Here is a 19,439-nt window from a genome sequence, read left to right as displayed (position 1 = left end):
CTTGAAGAATAAACCAGAGCAAATGGGAAAGGGAGTATGGGGTTGCCAGGGGATGGTTTATTAAGGTGGTCAGGACATTTGGGCAAAGACTTGAAGAATGCAAGAGTTGAACAATCCAAGCAGACTAAGCATGTGCAAAGGGCCTAAGGCAAGAGCCTTGCTTGACCCGTTTTGTGAAACAGCAGGGAGAGGCCTGTGTGGCTAGAGCAGAAAAGGTGAGGGGTTCAGTAGTAGGAGGTAGGTAGAGAAGGAGTGGTGTAGGCCAGGTCACATAGTACGCTACAGGCCATATTAAGAACTTTGCTTTTACTCTAAGTCAGGGGACTAACAAGTTTTTTGTATAGGGCCACATGGCAAATATTTTAGGCTTTGCACACCATGCAGTTTCTGTTGCATCTATTCAGCTCTGCTGTTGTAGCCTGAAAACAGCCAGAAACCATATGTAAATGAATGGGTGGGGTTGTGTTCCAATAAGGTTTTACTTTGTGAAAACAGGCAGTGCGTCTGTCATGATCTACTTAAAACAAAATCATTTGAGGGTTTCAAGTAGAGAAGACACTTGACTAACTTTTTATTCCTTTAAGTTACTTTAAAATACTTATTTTGTTTTTTAATTAATTTATTAAAAAAATTTTATTATGTTCGGTTAGCCACCATATAGTACATCATTAGTTTTTGATGTAGTGTTCAACCATTCATTAGTTGTGAAAATACTTTATTTTGAAATAATTTTGAATTTATAGAAAATTTACACAAATGATAGAGAATATTCCCTTGACTCAGCTTGCTGTAATGTTAACAACTTATGTAGCCATGATAAAACTATCAAAACCAGGAAATTAACATTGGTATAATACGGTTCGCTAAACTGTAGACTTTATTCAGATTAGGTGTTTTTCCACGTAAAGTCATTTTTCTGTTTTAGCATCCAGTCCTAAATATCACTTTGCATTTAGTTGTTCTGACTACTTAGTTGCCTTCTACTCATGATAGTTGATTGCATTTTTCTTGTCTTTCGTGAACTTGCAGACCTTTATTGAGTACACTAGTTGGTCACATTGTAGAATGTTTCAGTTTGGATTTGTTTGATATTTTCTCATGATTAGACTATAGTTATGCATTTTTGGCAAGAACAACATGAGTTACCTTTTAAAAGGGTCACGCTGACTTCTTTGGAAAGGAAAGTGAAGAACCTACTTAGGAAACTATCGTAATAATCCAGGTGAGCCTTAGACTAGGATAATTGGAGAGGCGGCGAGAATGAACGGAATGGGTTCTGATTAGAAAAGTCTGAGAACTGTTGCTGTAGCATCAACTGTTTAGGAGACGGAAAGGAAGAAAGACTATGATAGACGTATTGGAGATGAGGTGTGTGTTGGTTTGTCTATTCTTTTAACAGCTTGGCCATTTTAGAAACTAGTAAGGCTAACTTGTATTTGTTGGCCTTTCTGGTACATCTGCATTGAATTTAAAGTATAAAGCCAAGCGTTAGATGGATAGGAATAGCTTTTCCTTGGAGCCTAGGGAAATAAAATTCATGAGCTGCCAGCCCCATTCTAGCACATGCTGGTCCTTTTAGTCCTTTTGATTTGTCACTTGTACACATTAGCTTTCTGGAATTTTCTTTGGTTCCTTATTATGTAAAGTAACATCTGTTTCGGGCTCTGAAAGAGTTAATAAGGACCTGACTTACCTTCCTGCTGTAAGCAACTAGAAGGCTGAACAAAATATGATTCATTTGTTCTCAGACATTGGACAGAAGACTCTACACGACGGGATTCCCTGAGACAGAAAAATCAGTGAATACCACAATTCCCCCCAACTTTCTGCCTGGAGATGCATTTCCAGATCACATTGCACAAGGGCAGTCACAGGGAGAGCAAGTGGAAACTGCAGAACAGAGTTGGAGAAAGGAGACTGCTACACAGAAAATGATGGTGCCTTTGGGTCCTTGTTGTATTGGGCCACCTGTGCACAGGGTGAAATTCACAAGTTGGGGGTGTGGGGGAATGATCAGGGATCTGCAACCTGAACATTCCTATTGCTCACGCAGGATGAGTTCTGACCGGCCAGAATGGCAAGTCCTTGGTAGTCACCCAGGGCATTTAGTGGAGAATCCAGAGGAGGTGAGCCGTCTTTGAGGTGGTTATTCTAGGCCCACCCCAGCAAAGCTTAAAAAGAGGCCTGTGAGGGGTCAACTGATCCACAAATAACCGCCTGCTAAAATAAAGCCCAAGGGTTTTTTAAAAAGAAAACAACAAAATTAAGACACTCAACAATGTGGCATTTATAATGTCTATTATCAAATAAAAAATGGTTAGCATGCCAAGGAGAAAAAAAAGTGAACCATAACTAAAAGAAAATTTAGCTAATAGAAACAAATGTAGAAATGATAGAGGTGATAGAACTGGAAGGAAAGGACAACCAAACAACTATTACAAACATTTTCAAGTACTTAATGAGGAATGGAATGGAAGATGTATAAAAGAATCAAGTGATAGAACATGTAGCAATGAAAAGTACAGTATCTGAAATTTAAAATTTACTGTATAATCTTAACAGATTAGACACTGCAGAAGGAAAGGTCAGTGAATTTAAGAAGGACAATAGAATGTACCCAAAATTAAGTATATGGTGAAAAAGACTGAGTGTTATTCATTGCATTTATCTATGGGCTAATATTAATTGATCTACCATATGAAATTCCAGAATGGAGAGGAGAAAGAAGGAATAATTACTGAAATTTTTCCATATTTAAAGAAAGGTATAAATCCTTAGATTCAAGAAGTCCAAAAAAATCCTAAGCAGAATAAACACAAAACCACTGTCAGGTATGTCATAATCAAATTGCTAAAAACAAGAGAGAAAGAGAAGGTCTAAAAAGAAGCCAAAGCAAAGACACATTATGCACAGAAAAAGAAAAGTAAGAATACGATGGATTCTTGTTAGAAACTATGCAAGTCCAAGACAATGGAACAATGTTTTTAAAGTGCTAGAGGAGGAGCCTGTTTTTTGTTTTTTGTTTTTTAATTTTTAAATTTTTAGATGAGTTGTCTTAGATTTCATCAGTCGACATTACAGAGTATTCATGCCCCGTACGTCCTCAGGACACCCAGGGGTGTGGGCGTCTATGTATACAGATACCGTGCAGTCCCTCGGACTAGAACAAAGAATCAACGGGCGCCCTGATCCCTTCTGCTGGTCAGCAGCCTGGGGGCCGGTCTGCGCTGCTCGTGCCTGACGTTCTGCTACGTCGTGGGCTCTAGACCTTTGATCAGTGGGCTTCTGAATTCTAAGCAAATTCTTCCATCTTTGAGATCTTAAGTGTAATTTCTTTCATTACTCGATAGAATGAATAAAGAAAAATGAGTAAGGATAGAGAAGATTTGTACAATGCTATCAACCTAATGATATAAAATCTTAAGAGGCTGTTTAGGAGGTAACTGTCCAAGGTGGTGGATATTGTTTTTATTTTTATGACCTCTTTCTAGAGACTATCTTATGGGCTGTTGACTAATTCAACCTTTTTAAAAAATTGGATTATAATTGACATACAATATTATGTTAGTTTCAGATGTACAAGATAGCAATTTAGTATTTTTATATATTTTAAAATGATCACCACGATAGGTCTAGTTACCATCTGTCACCATTCAAAGTTGTTACAATATTATTGACCATATCCCTATGCTGTACATTACATCTCCATGACTTACTTATTTTATAACTGGAAATTTGTACCTCCTAATTGCCCTCACGTGTTTAACCCCACCCCCACCAATTCTTCATATCTATGAGTCTGTTTTTATTCTGTTTGTAAATTTGTTTTGTTTTTTAGATTCCACATGTAAGTGAAATTATATTGTATTTGTCTTTGTCTGGCTTATTTACTATAGGTCCTCCTGTGTTATCACAAATGGCAAGATTTCATTCTTTTTTATAGCTAAACGATATTCCACTTTGTAGATCACATTTTGTCCATTTATCTATCAATGGGCACTTGAGTTGCTTCCATATCTTGCCTGTTGTAAATAATGCTGCATTGAACATTGGGATACATAGTATGTTTTCGAATTAGTGCTTTTGTTTTCTTAGATAAATACCCAGAAGTGGAATTGCTGGACCGTATGGTAGCTGTATTTTAATTTTTTGTGGACCCTCTGTACTGTTCTCCACAGGAGGCTGCACCTATCTATTTGCCCACCAAGAGTACACAGGGGTTTCCTTTTCTCCACATTCTTGCCAACACTTGTTATTTCTTGTCTTTTTGATACTAGCTGTTCTGACTGGTTTGAGGTAGTATTTCATTGCTGTTTTGATATGCATTTCCCTGATAATTGTGATAGGGAGCATCTTTTCATGTGCCAGTGTGTGTGTGTGTGTCTTCTTTGGAAAAAATGTCTACTCAGGTCTTCTGCCCATTTTTAAATCAGGTTGTTGAGGTTTTTGTTACTGAGTTGTATCACTTCTTCATATATTTTGGGTAGCAACCATTCCAAATATCTCCTCCCATTCAGTAGGTTGCCTTTTCATTGTGTTGATGGTTTCCTTTGCTGTGCAAAAACTCTTTGTTTGATATAGTTCCATTTGTTTGTTTTTGCTTTTGTTTCCTTTGTCTGAGGAGACCTATCCAAAAAAACATTTCTGAGAATTATGTCCAAGGGTTCACTGCCTATTTTTTTTCTAGGAGTTTTATGGTTTCATCTCTTAAGTCTTGAGTGCATTCTGAGTTAATTTTTTGGTATGGTGTAAGATAGTGGTCCAGTTTTATTCCTTTGCATGTGACTGTGCAGTTTTCCCAACACAACTGATCAAAGAAACTGTCTTTACTCCTTTGTATGTTCTTGTCTCTTTGTTGTAGATTGAATGACCATTTAAGGGTGGGTTTATTTCTGGCCTCTCTTCTATTCCATTGACCTATTTGTTTTTTTCTATCAGTACCATACTGTTCTGATTACTGTAGCTTTGGAGTATAGTTTGAAATCAGGAGCGTGTTACCTCCAACTTTGTTCTTCTTTCTTCTTTCTCAAAATTGCTCTGGCTGTTTGGGGTCTTCTGTGGTTACATACAAATTTTAGGATTATTTGTTGTAGGTCTGAGAAAAATGCCATTGGTATTTTGATAGGGATTGCACTGAAATCTGTAGACTGTTTTGAAAATAGTATGGACACTAACAGTTCTTCCAGTCCATGCTCATGGTTTATCTTTCCATTTGTTTGTGTTGTCTTCAATTTCTTCCATCAGTATCTTAGAGTTTTCAGAGTACAGATCTTTCACCAACTTAGTTAAATTTATTCCTAGGTATTTTATTCTTTTTGATGCAATTATAAATAGGATGACTTTCTTAAAATTTTTTCTGATAGTTCATTATTAGTGAAGAGAAACACAACAGATTTCAAATTGTTGTTTTGTTTCTCTTCATTTCAACTGTTTCAAAATTGTTAACTCTGTGTCCTGCAACTTTACTGAATTTATGTTCCATGAAAAGAATGGGCATTCTGCTGGTTTGGGATGGAGCATTCTGTAGTCTGTCTCACCAGAACTGGTCCAGTGCAGCAATATGATCTAAGCTTTTCTGTTCAGCATTCCATTGATCATGTATTCCCAATTTGTACTTATATAAAATATTCGCAGATTACACATATATGCTATTAATAGCATATTATACTCCCTAAAATATATAAAAAATAGAAAATTGGATTTTACATTTAACTTTTCTAATCCTCATTTTTGTAATTTACCTATTTAAAATCATAGTTATGCTGCCATCATCTCAATCAGTTTTAGAACATTTTCATCACTTCAAAAAACAATGCTGTTCCCCTTAACCATCACCCATTAATACCCTGCACCCATTAATATCCATTAATACCCTTCTCCCGCAGCCCTAGGCAACGACTAATCTAATTTCTGTTTGTATGGATTGTTCAGTTCTGGATATTTTATGCAAACACAGTCATACAATATGTGGACACACATTTGTAACTGGCTTTTTTCACTTAGCGTCATGTTCATCAGGGTTCATCCCTGTTGCAGTATGTATTAATAATATCTTAGTTTTAATATAAAAATATTTAATTTTAACCATGAGGAACCCTTGGTTCTCCAGGAAAAAATGTTCCTTCTTTTTCTATGTATGTCCACTTTCCTTCCTACCTATCCCAAGCATACCATTCACATACCCTCTAGAATACACACATCTCAGTCTTATATTCACAGATACATTCCCAGAATTGGGTGATAATACTGCCTCTTAAAAAGTCTCCACATGAAAAAAAAAAAAAAAGTTTCCACATGCCTTTAAAAAAGGTTTCAGGAAAAAGTGCTCTCAATTTAAAGCAAGCCAGCCCCAGGATCTCAGATCCTGCCTATCTTACTGTCAGCAGGGACAGGTGAGGGGGAGGCAAGGAGAGGCCCTATTGGAGAGAAGGACTGGCCTGGCTGTTTCTGTGCCATGTAGGCATTTAGCTTTCTTCAGAGGCTTCCCAGAACAGGCCCCTTAGCTGATACCAGAAAGGATGGATTCTCTCGTAGAAAAGTGACACCAGTTATAGTCATTTAAGCAAATCTTTTGCTAGTTATGTCAATTAGCATGCAAAAATAAGATTACCTATGATATTAGATAATATTAGATATGGTTCACTTGAGTTCCATACTTTTTATTACACATTACGCAATAAATCTACGTTTACATCCACTTAATCATCTTGGCCCACCTCTTGGACAGCCTTCTGGGGAGAGGGAGCTGGTCTTGTTCATCTCTGTATTCCTTTTTCCTTGGCTAGCCCATCACTGGCCCTAAGTAAATGCTTACCATATTGAATTTCAGGTTGTTGCTTAAACATTAAAATTTATATAAACCAATTCTGTTCATATTCTCCAAAATCATAGCTGATGAGTGGTAAGATACTCATTAGTTAAACATGTCAGTGAGTAATTCACTGAAAGAGATCTCCCTGACTGATGTTGGGTTTGCACAGGGACAGTGCAGAGGGCTTGGAGTTGTGCGCTAGTTGTATCTCCATAGCTGTAAGAGTTTGAAGGATGTGGTCTCACTGTCTCATTCCTAAGTCTTTAAATTTAATAATAAAAATAGGAATCACTTTCAATTAACAGAAATTAAAGTTAAAATACTTTTCCAGAAAATCTTCTATACAACAATTTTTATAGCTTAATAGTTTTGTAATTTCCAGGGTTAAGCTTTATCTTTTTGTTTTGGTTTGTTTTCAAGTATTAAGTGTTTTGGCAGTCTTTATATCCTAGATCATATTTTATGTATCACTGATTCCTTTTGACAGTTGAGCATTTTAATATAAGCCGCAAGTGTATTTAAAATTGGTAGGGAGTATTAGATTTCTGTTTGTATATAATTTATTGATTGAGTGATTGATTGTGAGAGAGAGACTGCATGAGTGGTGGGAAGGGGCAGAAGGAGAGGAAGACGGAGAATCCCAAGCAGGCTCCGCGCTCAGTGCAGAGCCCGAAGCAGGGCTTGATCCCAGGACCCTGAGATCTTCACCTGAGCCAAAATGAAGAGTCAGATATTTGACTGAGCCACCGATGCACCCCTATTTGTATATAATTTAAAAATACACAGGTCTGATAAGCATTTATTTCTAACTCTGGGTAAAGTGCTTTTGACTCAGGTTCTCATTATCAGCCTAATAATAATGATGATAATGCAGACAATAACAGCTTGTTATTACATGGTTTTATCATTAAGTGTCATAGTCTCAAAGGTATTGTTTCCTCCTGCCTTTTATTTTTTTTAATAGGATAGGAAAGGAAGGCTCACAGAAGTCACTTACTTTCACTTAATATACAGGCCAAGTAGCTACAGAGACAAATCTGAACCTAAGTTTTATGATTGCAAGTGGAGAAATCTTTCTCTATAGCATGCTGCATCTGTTATTTATTCACTACTTATAGTTCAGATGCTTCAGAAGAAGTAGAAATAATTTCTGTACTCAGTTTTTTCTACTGTATCAGAGACCATTGAAAGTAATAAAAACTGACATCTGCTTATTGTATTAGTAAAAACTCCATGATATAGCGCAATAAAGTAGAATACAGAAATGCAAATCCATAAGTTGTCTGAAAATTGAATGTAATGCTTTCATTGAATGTTGTAATTATTTATTTGAATTCATTATTAAAAGTTAAATAGAAATTTAAAAACATTAACGTATGTGTAACTTTTTTTCTTTCCCAGACAGATAGTGATTATGTACACAGCGTTGTAGCCAACCTGGAGAAAGAGTAAGTTCTTAATTATGAAAATGATAATATTTTAGTCACTGCTACTTACTGGCTTTTTGCTAAAAGAAAATGCCTTTTTTTTTTTAGTTCATTTCTCTGTGGAGCTTAGTCTTCATTGGGTCACTATCATTGGTCTTTTACCTTGTCATAAAGTAGGTGCATATACGGTTTTCTGGATAAATTGGTGTATTTCAATATAGAAAAGATTTGAATGTCATACATATGTAACTGTCAAATAAATTATTGATCTTGAAGACCATAGAGAGGGTCGTATGAGATTACTTATGTCTTTCACCCTCAGTCGACCAAGAAAAAACTTTCTGCTGTCAGGATAGATAGTCTTGTAGTTGTTTGAAACCTCAGTGCTAGACTATGGCTAAATCGGTTCTATTCTGCAAAGATTGAGTAACAATTTACTGTGAGCCAGGCACACAGTAAGTGTGGAAAGCTAAGAAAGTGGAAAGCTTAGTAAGTTTCAGATATGATTAGTTTTTATAATACTGCCTTCATAGTTTTAATATTAAGTGCTATAAAAACTAGTCGTTATAAGGGTTTCTTCATTGACTTTTACCTGTTTTGCCCCAAAGATGTATCTTTTACTTAAAAAGACAAAAAGAAGCAACAATTATTGGTCAACTCTAGATTTAGAATAATGTGGTTCTTACTTTGTCTATCAAAATGCAAAAACCAGAAATTTAAAAAAATATATGAAGAGTTCAGAACTAAATTGTGCATTTGTTTGATTTTTTTTTTCCTCAAGTGCTCAATTTCTTGGCAGCCCTTTATATATAAACACAATTTAGTATAGATTCCTCAAATACAGGAGCAGGGCAGTAATTACTGGCCCCTGCTCCCCTAGACTGCATGGGCAGGTCTGTGGGCCTTATGCGGTGATTTTGTCGATTCTCTCCTTCCTCAGCGTGTAGGAACACCAAGCCCAGAAAAAGTCCAACTAAGCATGAACAACATTTGTGTGAAGGCAGGTAGTTGCACAAGGATTTTGTGGAGATTTCAAAAACTAAATGAGGGAGAATGCAAATGTGGAAGGAAGTACATTTGAGTTAGTCAAGCTGATTACAAAAACTTTATAACAGGTTTTCTCAACCTTGGCACTATTGACATTTGAGGCTAGATAATTCTTTGTTGTGAGGACCATTGCATGCGTTGTAGGATAGATAGCAACCTCCCTGGTGTCTTCTCACTAAGGTCATTAGTACTGCCAACAGTTAGGACAACCAGATTCCTCCAGACATTGCTCAAAGTACGAGATAGACACACACGTTCACTGGTTTGTTTTTCTTCAATTCTCTATTTTCTGTGATACCTTCATTTAATTTTTTAAAATTCTGATACTTTTTAGGAATATAATACGTGCAGTTGGCTTAGGATTTCTATGCTTCTCTAAGGATAGTAGCATTTTTTACACTGCTTTTAAAGCATTCTTAAAAAAAAAAAACACCCTTTGTGTTACTGGAAAAATTTGTATTTTCTGGCAAATAAAATCAATGATGAACGACGTCCATGAGCACCTAGTGACCCTAACAGTATGCCTTACTGATGTGTTTTATGTTAAGAACAATAAGTTGAGCACTGAGATAAAGAAAATCCCACAGAACTTAAATTAACTCAGCTAACCTTTCTTATGGTAGATTTTCTAAAGAAATCAGTTCTGGCTTGGTGGAAATAATATCCCCGCCTGAAAGCTATTATCCTGACCTGACAAACTTAAAGGAGACATTTGGAGACTCCAAAGAAAGAGTAAGGTGAGCCTGTGTTGCTTAAGATCCCCCACCCTTGTGAGTATGATATGTAGCAAATGTTTACCATGTAATAAGTATTTACTGAAATGTAGCACTTTTGAGGGTTCAGCTAATTTGTGAGAGCTAATGAATTTTTGGTTATTTGATTGGAAATTATGTGCAGTTTCTAATGAGAGGTTGAATTTGGTATGCACAATAACTTTTTTTTTTGAAGATTTTATTTGAGAGAGAGAGAGATTGAGAGAGAGAGCACACACAAGCAGGGGGAGTGGTAGAGGGAGAGGGAGAAGCAGGCTCCCCACTGAGCAGGGAGACCAATGCAGGGGCTCAATCCCAGGACCCCAGGATCATGACCTGAGCTGAAGGCAGACATTTAACCACTGAGCCACCCAGGCACCCCGATCAATAACTTTTATAACTGCTGTTCTGTGGGGTTCTGACTTAAGAATATATTCATAATAATTCAAAAGCTAGTTCAGATAGAAACCTCATATCTGTATGCAAAGTAAATGAGAACTGATTCAGTGGAAGTGATAAAAACAATATTACTGTTTTGCAGATTTATATCGTAATAATGTAAAAATCCAGTTGGGATTTATTTGTCTCTAAATCTCTAAAATTGAAGGACTGAAAAACTTTTATTGTGTTGTTATTAAAAACAGTGTAATCTAAGAGATATTCATTAGTTTTGGATTTTATGTCACAAGAAAAAAGGAAAAAATAGTGTTTTGGGAAGAGATTATATTTCTTGAGTTGTTAATTTGTCTGAAAGACAGATATATCCATGTAATTGGTTGTCTCTCAATAAATATAATTTTAGTTTTAAAAAATTTAGGAATGGTTCCAGTAAATTCTAGGTGGACTCATTAAATTCAGAACAACTTATAAGGTATACTCTGGAGAAGTTTACTTAGTATGATTTAAACCTTTTATTGTTTTTTTTTTTTTTTTAACTATTACAACCACTTCTCTTATTCAACATTAGTCTGTTTCTATAGGCTACCAGGAATTCCCTGAAAGGACTTAATATTGTAAACTTTAATGTGTTTTGGGTTTTTTAAGCATTCAGTACAATATTTATTAATTTCTGCCTTCATGCAAAGCAGTGACCCCCAAAGTATAGTTTTTGAAGCACAATTTCCCAGAGACATTAAGATGTTACATTTGAAAAGAGGGCCTTCAGTCAAAGGAGTTTGGAAAATATTAGGCTAAAAAGTTTTTTATTCAACAAATGTATTTACTGTTGTATGTTTCAGTGCCTCTAATATACGAATATGTCTCCAGAAGGGGAATATATGTGCTTTCCAAAATTACTTGAAGGACTCCTTTTTTCCTCAGGACATCTTGATGATTAGTGTTTTGATAAAGGTTTCATTAGAGAAAAGTGAATTCTCTTTCGTGCTCTCCTACATGGGTGTATCCTGTGTTTATGTATATAGATACACATGTATCTATGGGTTGACAGATATTTTGTATATATGTATTGTCTACTGTGTATATGTAATGTATGTATATGTATTATAAAATATAACTTGCAGTATGCATTATAAAATATTTACATTTAATCTTGTTTTGCTAAATTTGAGTCTGATTCCTAACTCGTTTTTGAAAATTATTTCAGATGGAGAACAAAGCAAAACCTAGATTATTGTTTTCTAATGATGTATGCTCAGGAAAAGGGAATATATTACATTCAGGTAAGTGTGGTTTGTCCTTTAATGTTTTTTCACACTTTTAAGGAAAAAGTAGTATCCAGAGTATATGTTCAGTAAAACGAAGTTTTGAAAGTGTAAGCCCTCTAAGATATATAACAGTATATCAGAGAGCAGAAGAGTCTGTCATAGTCCCTGGTAATGTGGGCTCTGCTCTTCCATTCTCTGGTTTAGCACAAACACTAGATTTCCACTTAATGGTGTGACAGTGGGCAGGGCACTCATCTCTTTCCTCTTCTCCCATCCCTCCATCTTTGCTCTCATTCTCCCTCTCTCCACTGTTAAAAAGAACTAAGGCTTAATTACTTGGCAAATTTTAAAGAAGGATTTTCTGATAGTTTTTTGGGTGGTCTTACAGTAAGATAGTTTTTTTTTTTTTTTTTAATGCTATAGTACATGTACATTTATACTGAAGATAATAAAACTGACGTTTAGCTCTAATGGCCCAGCTTTTAGCAGCATGGCTCAAAGAATAAGTCTGTAATGATGTGGCTTTTAAGTTAGCCAGGTAGGCAACAACTTAAATAATTGTAGGAGGCTCTTATTTCTTCCAAATCTCATTCTCCTTAGTGACTTAAGCTTAAATTTTACAATTGGAATTTCATTTCTTTAACCAAACGTCTTTATTCCTTGTTCAAAATGCACATACCACTGAGTGATGTAGCACACTGAGCCTGTCAGTTATTTATTTATTTATTTTTTAGTATAAAAAGTTTATTAGATCTTTCCCTGGAAGGGGTTTTGATGAGAGTGGCAAGAAGAGGCTCTGGGTCCCTGAATCAGAAAGGAAATAAATGGTTTTGCAGCTGCTAGCAGGGGTTTGAGAGGGAAGGAAAGAAGGAGAAGCTTGCTATCCCCTGGGGGGGCAGTCTCACTGAGCAGACTTTGTCTCCTTTGACATTTTATCTTGGGCCACCTGCATTCAAAGGTGCAGGCACCCTTTTGTGGTTCTCAGGTTGAGAAATGTTAATGATGATAGGGTCAGAATATAACATTGTATATAACAGTGTACAAGAGTTGGGAGCATAAAAACATGGTATCCTTTAATTAGTACATTTCCTTTAAATGTCTTAGAGAAGTCTTACTTAGATTTCAAGATAATAGCTTCAAAACATTTTATCTCATGTGTCCCATATTATTGTAGCTGAACCTTTGCTGTTTGTTCTAGGGCCTCTATATATTTACACGATGGTCAAGAACTTTATAGAGAGAATTTAAAAGTGTAGTCACATTGCTTTTAAAATTTGTTTTAAATTTCTCTCTAAGCATAGAATTAATAGAATCTTAAAGCACTTTTTGTGTGTGTGGAGTATAGGAAACGTAAGCGTTTAGAAAATTAAGGAAAGGATGGGGTTAAGAAAGAGGATGGAGGGGGGCGCCTGGGTGGCTCAGATGGTTAAGCGTCGGCTCAGGTCATGATCCCAGGGTCCTGGGATTGAGCCCTGCATCGGGTTCCTAACTCAGTGGGGAGCCTGCTTCTCCCACTCGCTCTGCCTGCCACTCCCCCTGCTAGTGCTTTGTCTCTCTCATTCTCTCTCTCTCTCTCAAATAAATAACATCTTTAAAAAAAAAAACTAGTTCTTGTATTCATGTATCCATGACAGTCCAGTAATCTTTGATCACTACTTTGCTGACTGGCACAAGATTTGCACATTTCCTGTTCCAGATCTAGAATCAGTCATTTCTCTAAGGAGTCCTGTTGTGTTTGGAGGCAAATAGTATTTAAGACCACAATCTGGGTGCGTGAGATGCTCATTGCTCTTATGGTGTCTTTGCTTCTTGGGCTTATTTCTCAGGGGGGAAAACTACAAGCTCATATTGATATTCCCAAATCAAATGAAGATTTTAGGGCTTGGTTCTTAAAAACATTATCCTTTTAACATAATTCTTTTATTCTACAGTATGTCTGAAATAGTTTCAGAATAATAATACCGTTATCACTACTAACTGTTAAACTGCTGAATGCTATTTAAATTTTCTTTGTCCTTTTTTTCCCCTTAGAATATATCCTACTATGGATATATAGTCAAAATTCTGTGTTTGAAAGCCACTGGAAGAAATTCTTTATACTGTGTGACCATGCCGCCAAATTGATATGAAACTTGGTTTAATTGTTTCATTTCATATCCAGTTTTCAGGAATTTTTATCCTTTTTAGTTATTAAAAAATTTCAAAAACTTACATAAGATACACAGAAATCTCACTTTTATTCCCATTCCCATCATTCTGTTTTCTCCCTTCCCCATGGGTAACCACCATTGGTTTTTTCTTTCTTTTTTTAAGATTTTATTTATTTGAGAGAGTGAGAGCGTGAGCCCGGGGTGGGGGGTGTGCGGCAGGAGGATAAGGAGAAGCAGACTCCCCGTTGAGCAGGGAGCCCAATGCAGGGCTCAAGCCCAGGATCCCGAGATCATGACCTGAGCCGAAGGCAGATGCTTAACTGACTGAGCCACCCAGGCGCCCCTAGTTTTTTATTTCTTTTTGTACTTCAAAAAAATTTAACCAAAAATATATATAAAGTATTTCATGTATAATATTCTAAGATATAATATTCATTTTCTGATAGCACATTTACATACTGTAAAAACAGTATTTTGCATCTTGTTTTTTAGCTTCCCTCTGTAAACTAGTGATCACTAGTGAGAGGTAAGAGTTGTTAAAGACCGGCTCTTGCCATGACAAAATACCTATGTCAGAGAAGCACATATGCTCCCTAAAAAACCTGTACATGAGGGTTCATAGCTTTATTCGTGCTAGCCAAAATCTGGAAACAAGCCAGATGTTCTTCAGCAGGTGACACACTCTACCATGGAATATGGAATAATGAAACAAACTATTGATGCACACCACATCTTGGATCTTAGGGACTATGGGGACTTTAAAATCCAATCTTGAAAGGTTATGTACTGTTTGATTCCATTTATACGGCATTTTTGAAATGACAAAATTGTAGAAATGAGAACAGACTGTTGGTTACCAGATGCTGGAAGAGGGGAAGGGAGGAGATGGCTATTGGTCTAAGGGGTAGCGGTAGCACAAGAATCCTCATAAGGGAATTGTTCTCTCTCCCAAAAATTACATGGAACTAAACACACACACACACACACACACACACACACACACACACACACACACACACACCTGAATGCTGTAAGACTAGTGAAATTTAATAAGGTCAGTGAATTAAATGGTCAGTCAATTGTGGTGCAGTTATACTGGAGGATGTTAGATTGGGGGAAACTGGGTGAAAGGTACTCAGGATCTCTGTCTTCTTTCTTAGAGCCACACAGGAATCTATAGTTACCTTAAGTTTTTTTAAAAGTGAAGTTGCTTCTATACAGAAATCTGTTGCATTTCTATACACTTATAACAAAGTAGCAGGAAAAGGAATTAAGAAAACAATCGGTTTACAGTTGCACCAAAAAAGAATAAAATACCTAGGAATAAACTCTAACCAAGGAGATGAAAACCTGTACTCTGAAAACTGTAAGACAGTGATGAAAGAACCTAAAGACACAAACAAATGGAAAGATATTCCATGCTCATAAAGTGGAAGAATTAATATTGTTAAAATGTCCATACAAGCCAAAGCAACCTACAGATTCAGTGCAATCCTTATCAAATACCAACAACGTTTTTCCCGGAACTCGAACAAATAATACTAAAATTTGTATGGAACCACAAAAGACCCTGAGTAGCCGAAGCAGTCTTGAGAAAGAACAACAAAGCTGGAGGTAACACAGTCCTAGATTTCAAGATATACTAGACCACAGAGCTGTAAGAATAAAAACAGTATGGTACAAGCACAAAACTAGACACACACATCAATGGAACAGACTAGAGAGCCCAGAAATAAAAGTGAAGTTGTTTGATGAGATGTGAGAGTGGAACAAAGCAGTTTTCCTAATTGAATGTAAAAATGTGAATTGTAACCAAAATCAGTGTACTAAGTTTTAAACAGGCATTTGAATATTTCAACTACATCTCTATACATTTAAATAGTCCAAACTTGTTTTTGCAGTTACTTATTGGAAAAATTGGAACGGCCTGATATTAGGGATCATCTTTCCTTTGGGCATAGACCGTGTTTAGGTTTGAGTGTGGGCCCCTCTTCTTTCATAAAGGAAAGTTAGATGTCAGTGTAGTTCTGAGCTTTGTCTAGTTTCCCTTCCAGCTTCCCTAAAGCTCTGAAGGCATATAACATGTCTTTTCTGTTCACCGATATATTCTCTAGGGTTAGTATAGTGTCTGGAACACAATAGAAGCTCAATAAATATTTGGTGAGTCAGTATCCTGTCTTTCCAGATACTCCTGCTGTTTCTTCATGGGTAGGAAGAAGAAAGCTTGTGGGATTTAAATACATGAAAAATCTAAATATCAAAATAAGTGAAAATTACTTAGCAGGTAACTAGAAGCGATAACATGAAATTAAGAAAAGAAAAAAATTTTTTAGGATATTAAAATCACCTTGTGACTTGAAAATTTTATAAGAGGAGATTCTAGGGAGGAAGTCTTTGCATACACTTATGATCCCTGATCTTTGTCAGCTCCCAATTGAATTGGTAAAAATTCCAAGCATAAATAACACATGATGTTGACTGAGCATATGGGATTAACTGGCACTCTGAATCGCCAGTTTCTTAAGTAGTTTGAAGATATCATTTGTTTGTTTATTTATATTTTTTAAAAGATTTGTTTATTTTAGAGAGAGGGAGAGAGAGCAGGGGGATGGGCAGAGGAAGAGGGACGGAGACTCCCAAGCAGACTCCCAGCTAAGCGCAGAGCCTGATGTGGGGCTCGATCTCATAATCCTGAGATCGTGACCTGAGCCGAAATTAAGAGTCAGACACTTAATCAGCTCAGCCACCTAGGTGCCCCTGAAGATATCTTTTAAAATTTCAAAAGTGAGCTTTCAGGAATCTGTCCTACAGAAATGAAAAGCACTAATATGTAAATATAAGCATATTTGTTGCATCATTGTTTGTATTGACAAAAATGAGAAACAAGCTGGATGTATGCCTACAATCAGGGAGGAGTTGAATGAATTGTTTTACATTGATATCATGGAATATTATACACCTACTAAATATTTATTAACCTGGAAAGATATTCATGATGTATTAAGAGAAAAAAAGACTGTGATAAGAAGCTCCCTTATTTATAAAAATGTAAATGTGGATGGGAACCTTAAGTACATATGGGTCTTTTTGTGCTGATGGTCATATAGAAAGTGTCAAATGGATGCGCACCCAACTTTTAACTATTGGTTACCTCAACTGGCAGCCTGGAGGGCAGAGAAAGAAAGCTGTTGGCTTTTTGACTTAGTACATGTGTTATGTAAAAATAAAAAAAAAATATTAAAGGCTTACAAAAATTCTTTTCCTTTGAAAAGTAAAAAGGAGAGTGTGAAATCATGCGGGGCACTATGAAAGGGCCGAAAGAGTGTTCATGGCGTGGGACTGTGATTTCCCACAGTAAGGGAGTGGTTCAGGTGACTTGCTATGTGACTCTCCCATTTTATTTTCCTCATTTTCTTTTAATAAAATTTATTTTGGTATTTTCACCTTTTTTGACCATTTTTTTCTTGATTTGCATTATAAAAGTGTGCTTGAGTTTTCTTATAATAAAGAATGTCCTTTTATCTGAATCTTTCTATCTCTTTCTGATTTATTAATCTGATTGTTCAACTTTCTTTAGCTTGAAGATGATATTATTGTCAAACAGAATTACTTTAACACTATAAAAAATTTTGCACTTCAACTTTCTTCTGAGGAATGGATGATACTAGAGTTCTCCCAGCTGGGCTTCATTGGTAAGAAAAGTGTCAGATTTACCTACTTTTCAGAAATAACTGTGACTCTTGGAATCTTAATTTCTTTTACCTTAAAATTGCCTTTTTTTCCTGTGGAAATGGATTGCTTTTGAGGAAATTTACAACTTCTACATATGAAATGATGAAAGTCACCCCAGAATAATATTTGGATACTTCTAGGATTGCAGTACGTACTGTGGAGTACGCACACATAGCCAGCGATGGTCCTGAGCATATCTGATTTCTTTACTGACCCCTCCAGTTGCTCTTTTATGGCCCAGTGCTTTTGCAGGATCAGGGTTCTTTTAAAAAGAGTGCCACGATAAATGTTTTCTAGTATGAGTTCCTGGTGTTTGGTGTAGTCCTTGAAGTTCCTGTTCAGTGATTAATTCCTATTCATTTGTTGCTTTCATAGACTAGGCAAGGTGCTCATTTAAAAATTTTTTTCCACTAAAATCCCTAAATTCTGCAATTAGGGAGAACATGTTGAAAGTTGAAGAATTGCAGGAAGTTTATAGGTTTTAAAAAACACCCAGAGGATCACATTTAACTTCCTGTAGTACTTTAAAACCTTAAGTATTAGAGGCTGGGCCTTTGACCTTGTTGGCGATCTCAAAACTTAATTTGAGAGTCAAAAACCATCTTTACTTGTGAAGGTTTCGTTGACGACAGCATTAGACCTTGTTTTTTGCATGTATTGATTTGGTTAATTTTTTTTTTTTTACCTAAACCTAAAGGAACCTAAAGTTCTTTTTTTTTTTTTTTTTAAATGGGAAGAATTTTAATAAGACATGAAGGAAACAAATCTCTGACTTGGTTCTTGAATCCTTTGAGCCAGTAGCTGCGTGATAGATTTTATAATGGAGAAAGTCAGGAGTTTCGTAGTTCTGTGTATACCCAGGTGACAACTCAGAATGTTTAGCTGAAGCAAGTTTGTTTGCTTTTGATAAGACAAGTGGGGAAGTTATTCCTAATGACTTTGATTTGAAAGCACAAGCTTTTATGTATTTGTTGTATAGATCTCATTTATTTAAGCCATTTTGTTGCTTGGTTTCTTTATAGCAGCTATTGACTGAGAATGTTTTTTTCAGGTAAAATGTTTCAAGCGCCAGACCTCACTCTGATTGTGGAATTCATATTTATGTTCTATAAGGAGAAACCCATTGATTGGCTCTTGGACCATATACTCTGGGTAAAAGTCTGCAACCCTGAAAAAGATGCAGTAAGTTGATTTCTTGTGAGGGTGGATGTAGGAGTGCTGACACTCCTCTGGCCCGTCATTTTATTCATGTTCACTCCATGACCTCTCTTGGGGCTACGTGCTCAGGGCTCATGATGATTCATATATATACGTTAGAAATGCCACCTTAGGCTGGGCTGGAGAGGGCTTGTTTTGGTCTGCCCTGTATCTGTTAGAGATAATAGAGTCTTTCCCCTTCCTGACACACAGGTGGTACAAGGAGATCTAATTAAAGGTTAGCTGTCAGGTGCATGCAGACCCTTTGATCTCACTACAGGGCCCTTGCTCACTACAGTGTGTCCTTTTGCTCTATAAAATCTGTGGACTAAGGTCCAGACCTTGCTGAGAATAACTGCATGGTTGGATCATCATCCCACCCAATTCCACCCCTCCCCCCAACACACACACACAAACACACACACACACACACACACACACACACACACACACACACGCACCATCAGTTACTTTGAATAAAACTCTGTGCTTTCTCAGTTTGAGGGATACTTTACTGTCCCTCCCCTACCTTCTAACGGGAAGAGGCTTCTTTTCTGTATCTCGTGAAAGTGACTTTCAGGGAGCCAGATTTTGTAAATGAACAGTTAAATAGCTGAATGAAAACAGTGTTTTCACTTAACATTTGAAGTGCTTGCTTT

General features: G+C 36.4%; 1 protein-coding gene across 7 annotated transcripts in view; it reads left to right on the top strand.

Annotated features, from left to right (window-relative positions):
• MGAT4A (alpha-1,3-mannosyl-glycoprotein 4-beta-N-acetylglucosaminyltransferase A) overlaps nucleotides 1-19,439 on the top strand; it is a 126,321-nt gene that overhangs the window by 84,618 nt on the left and 22,264 nt on the right. For all 7 annotated transcript variants that reach the window (XM_036110749.2, XM_036110748.2, XM_078056647.1 and 4 more), the window contains 5 exons: nucleotides 8,213-8,259; nucleotides 9,909-10,022; nucleotides 11,641-11,716; nucleotides 17,429-17,543; nucleotides 18,635-18,765. In XM_036110749.2, the coding sequence (XP_035966642.1) occupies nucleotides 8,213-8,259; nucleotides 9,909-10,022; nucleotides 11,641-11,716; nucleotides 17,429-17,543; nucleotides 18,635-18,765 (483 nt within the window). The remainder of the gene's footprint in view (nucleotides 1-8,212; nucleotides 8,260-9,908; nucleotides 10,023-11,640; nucleotides 11,717-17,428; nucleotides 17,544-18,634; nucleotides 18,766-19,439) is intronic.

Source organism: Halichoerus grypus, chromosome 10 (genome assembly GCF_964656455.1).
Source record: "Halichoerus grypus chromosome 10, mHalGry1.hap1.1, whole genome shotgun sequence".
In the NCBI taxonomy this organism is placed as follows: Eukaryota; Metazoa; Chordata; class Mammalia; order Carnivora; family Phocidae; genus Halichoerus; species Halichoerus grypus.
Note: the sequence above shows the minus strand (reverse complement) of the source record. Positions and strands in the feature narration are given on the sequence as shown.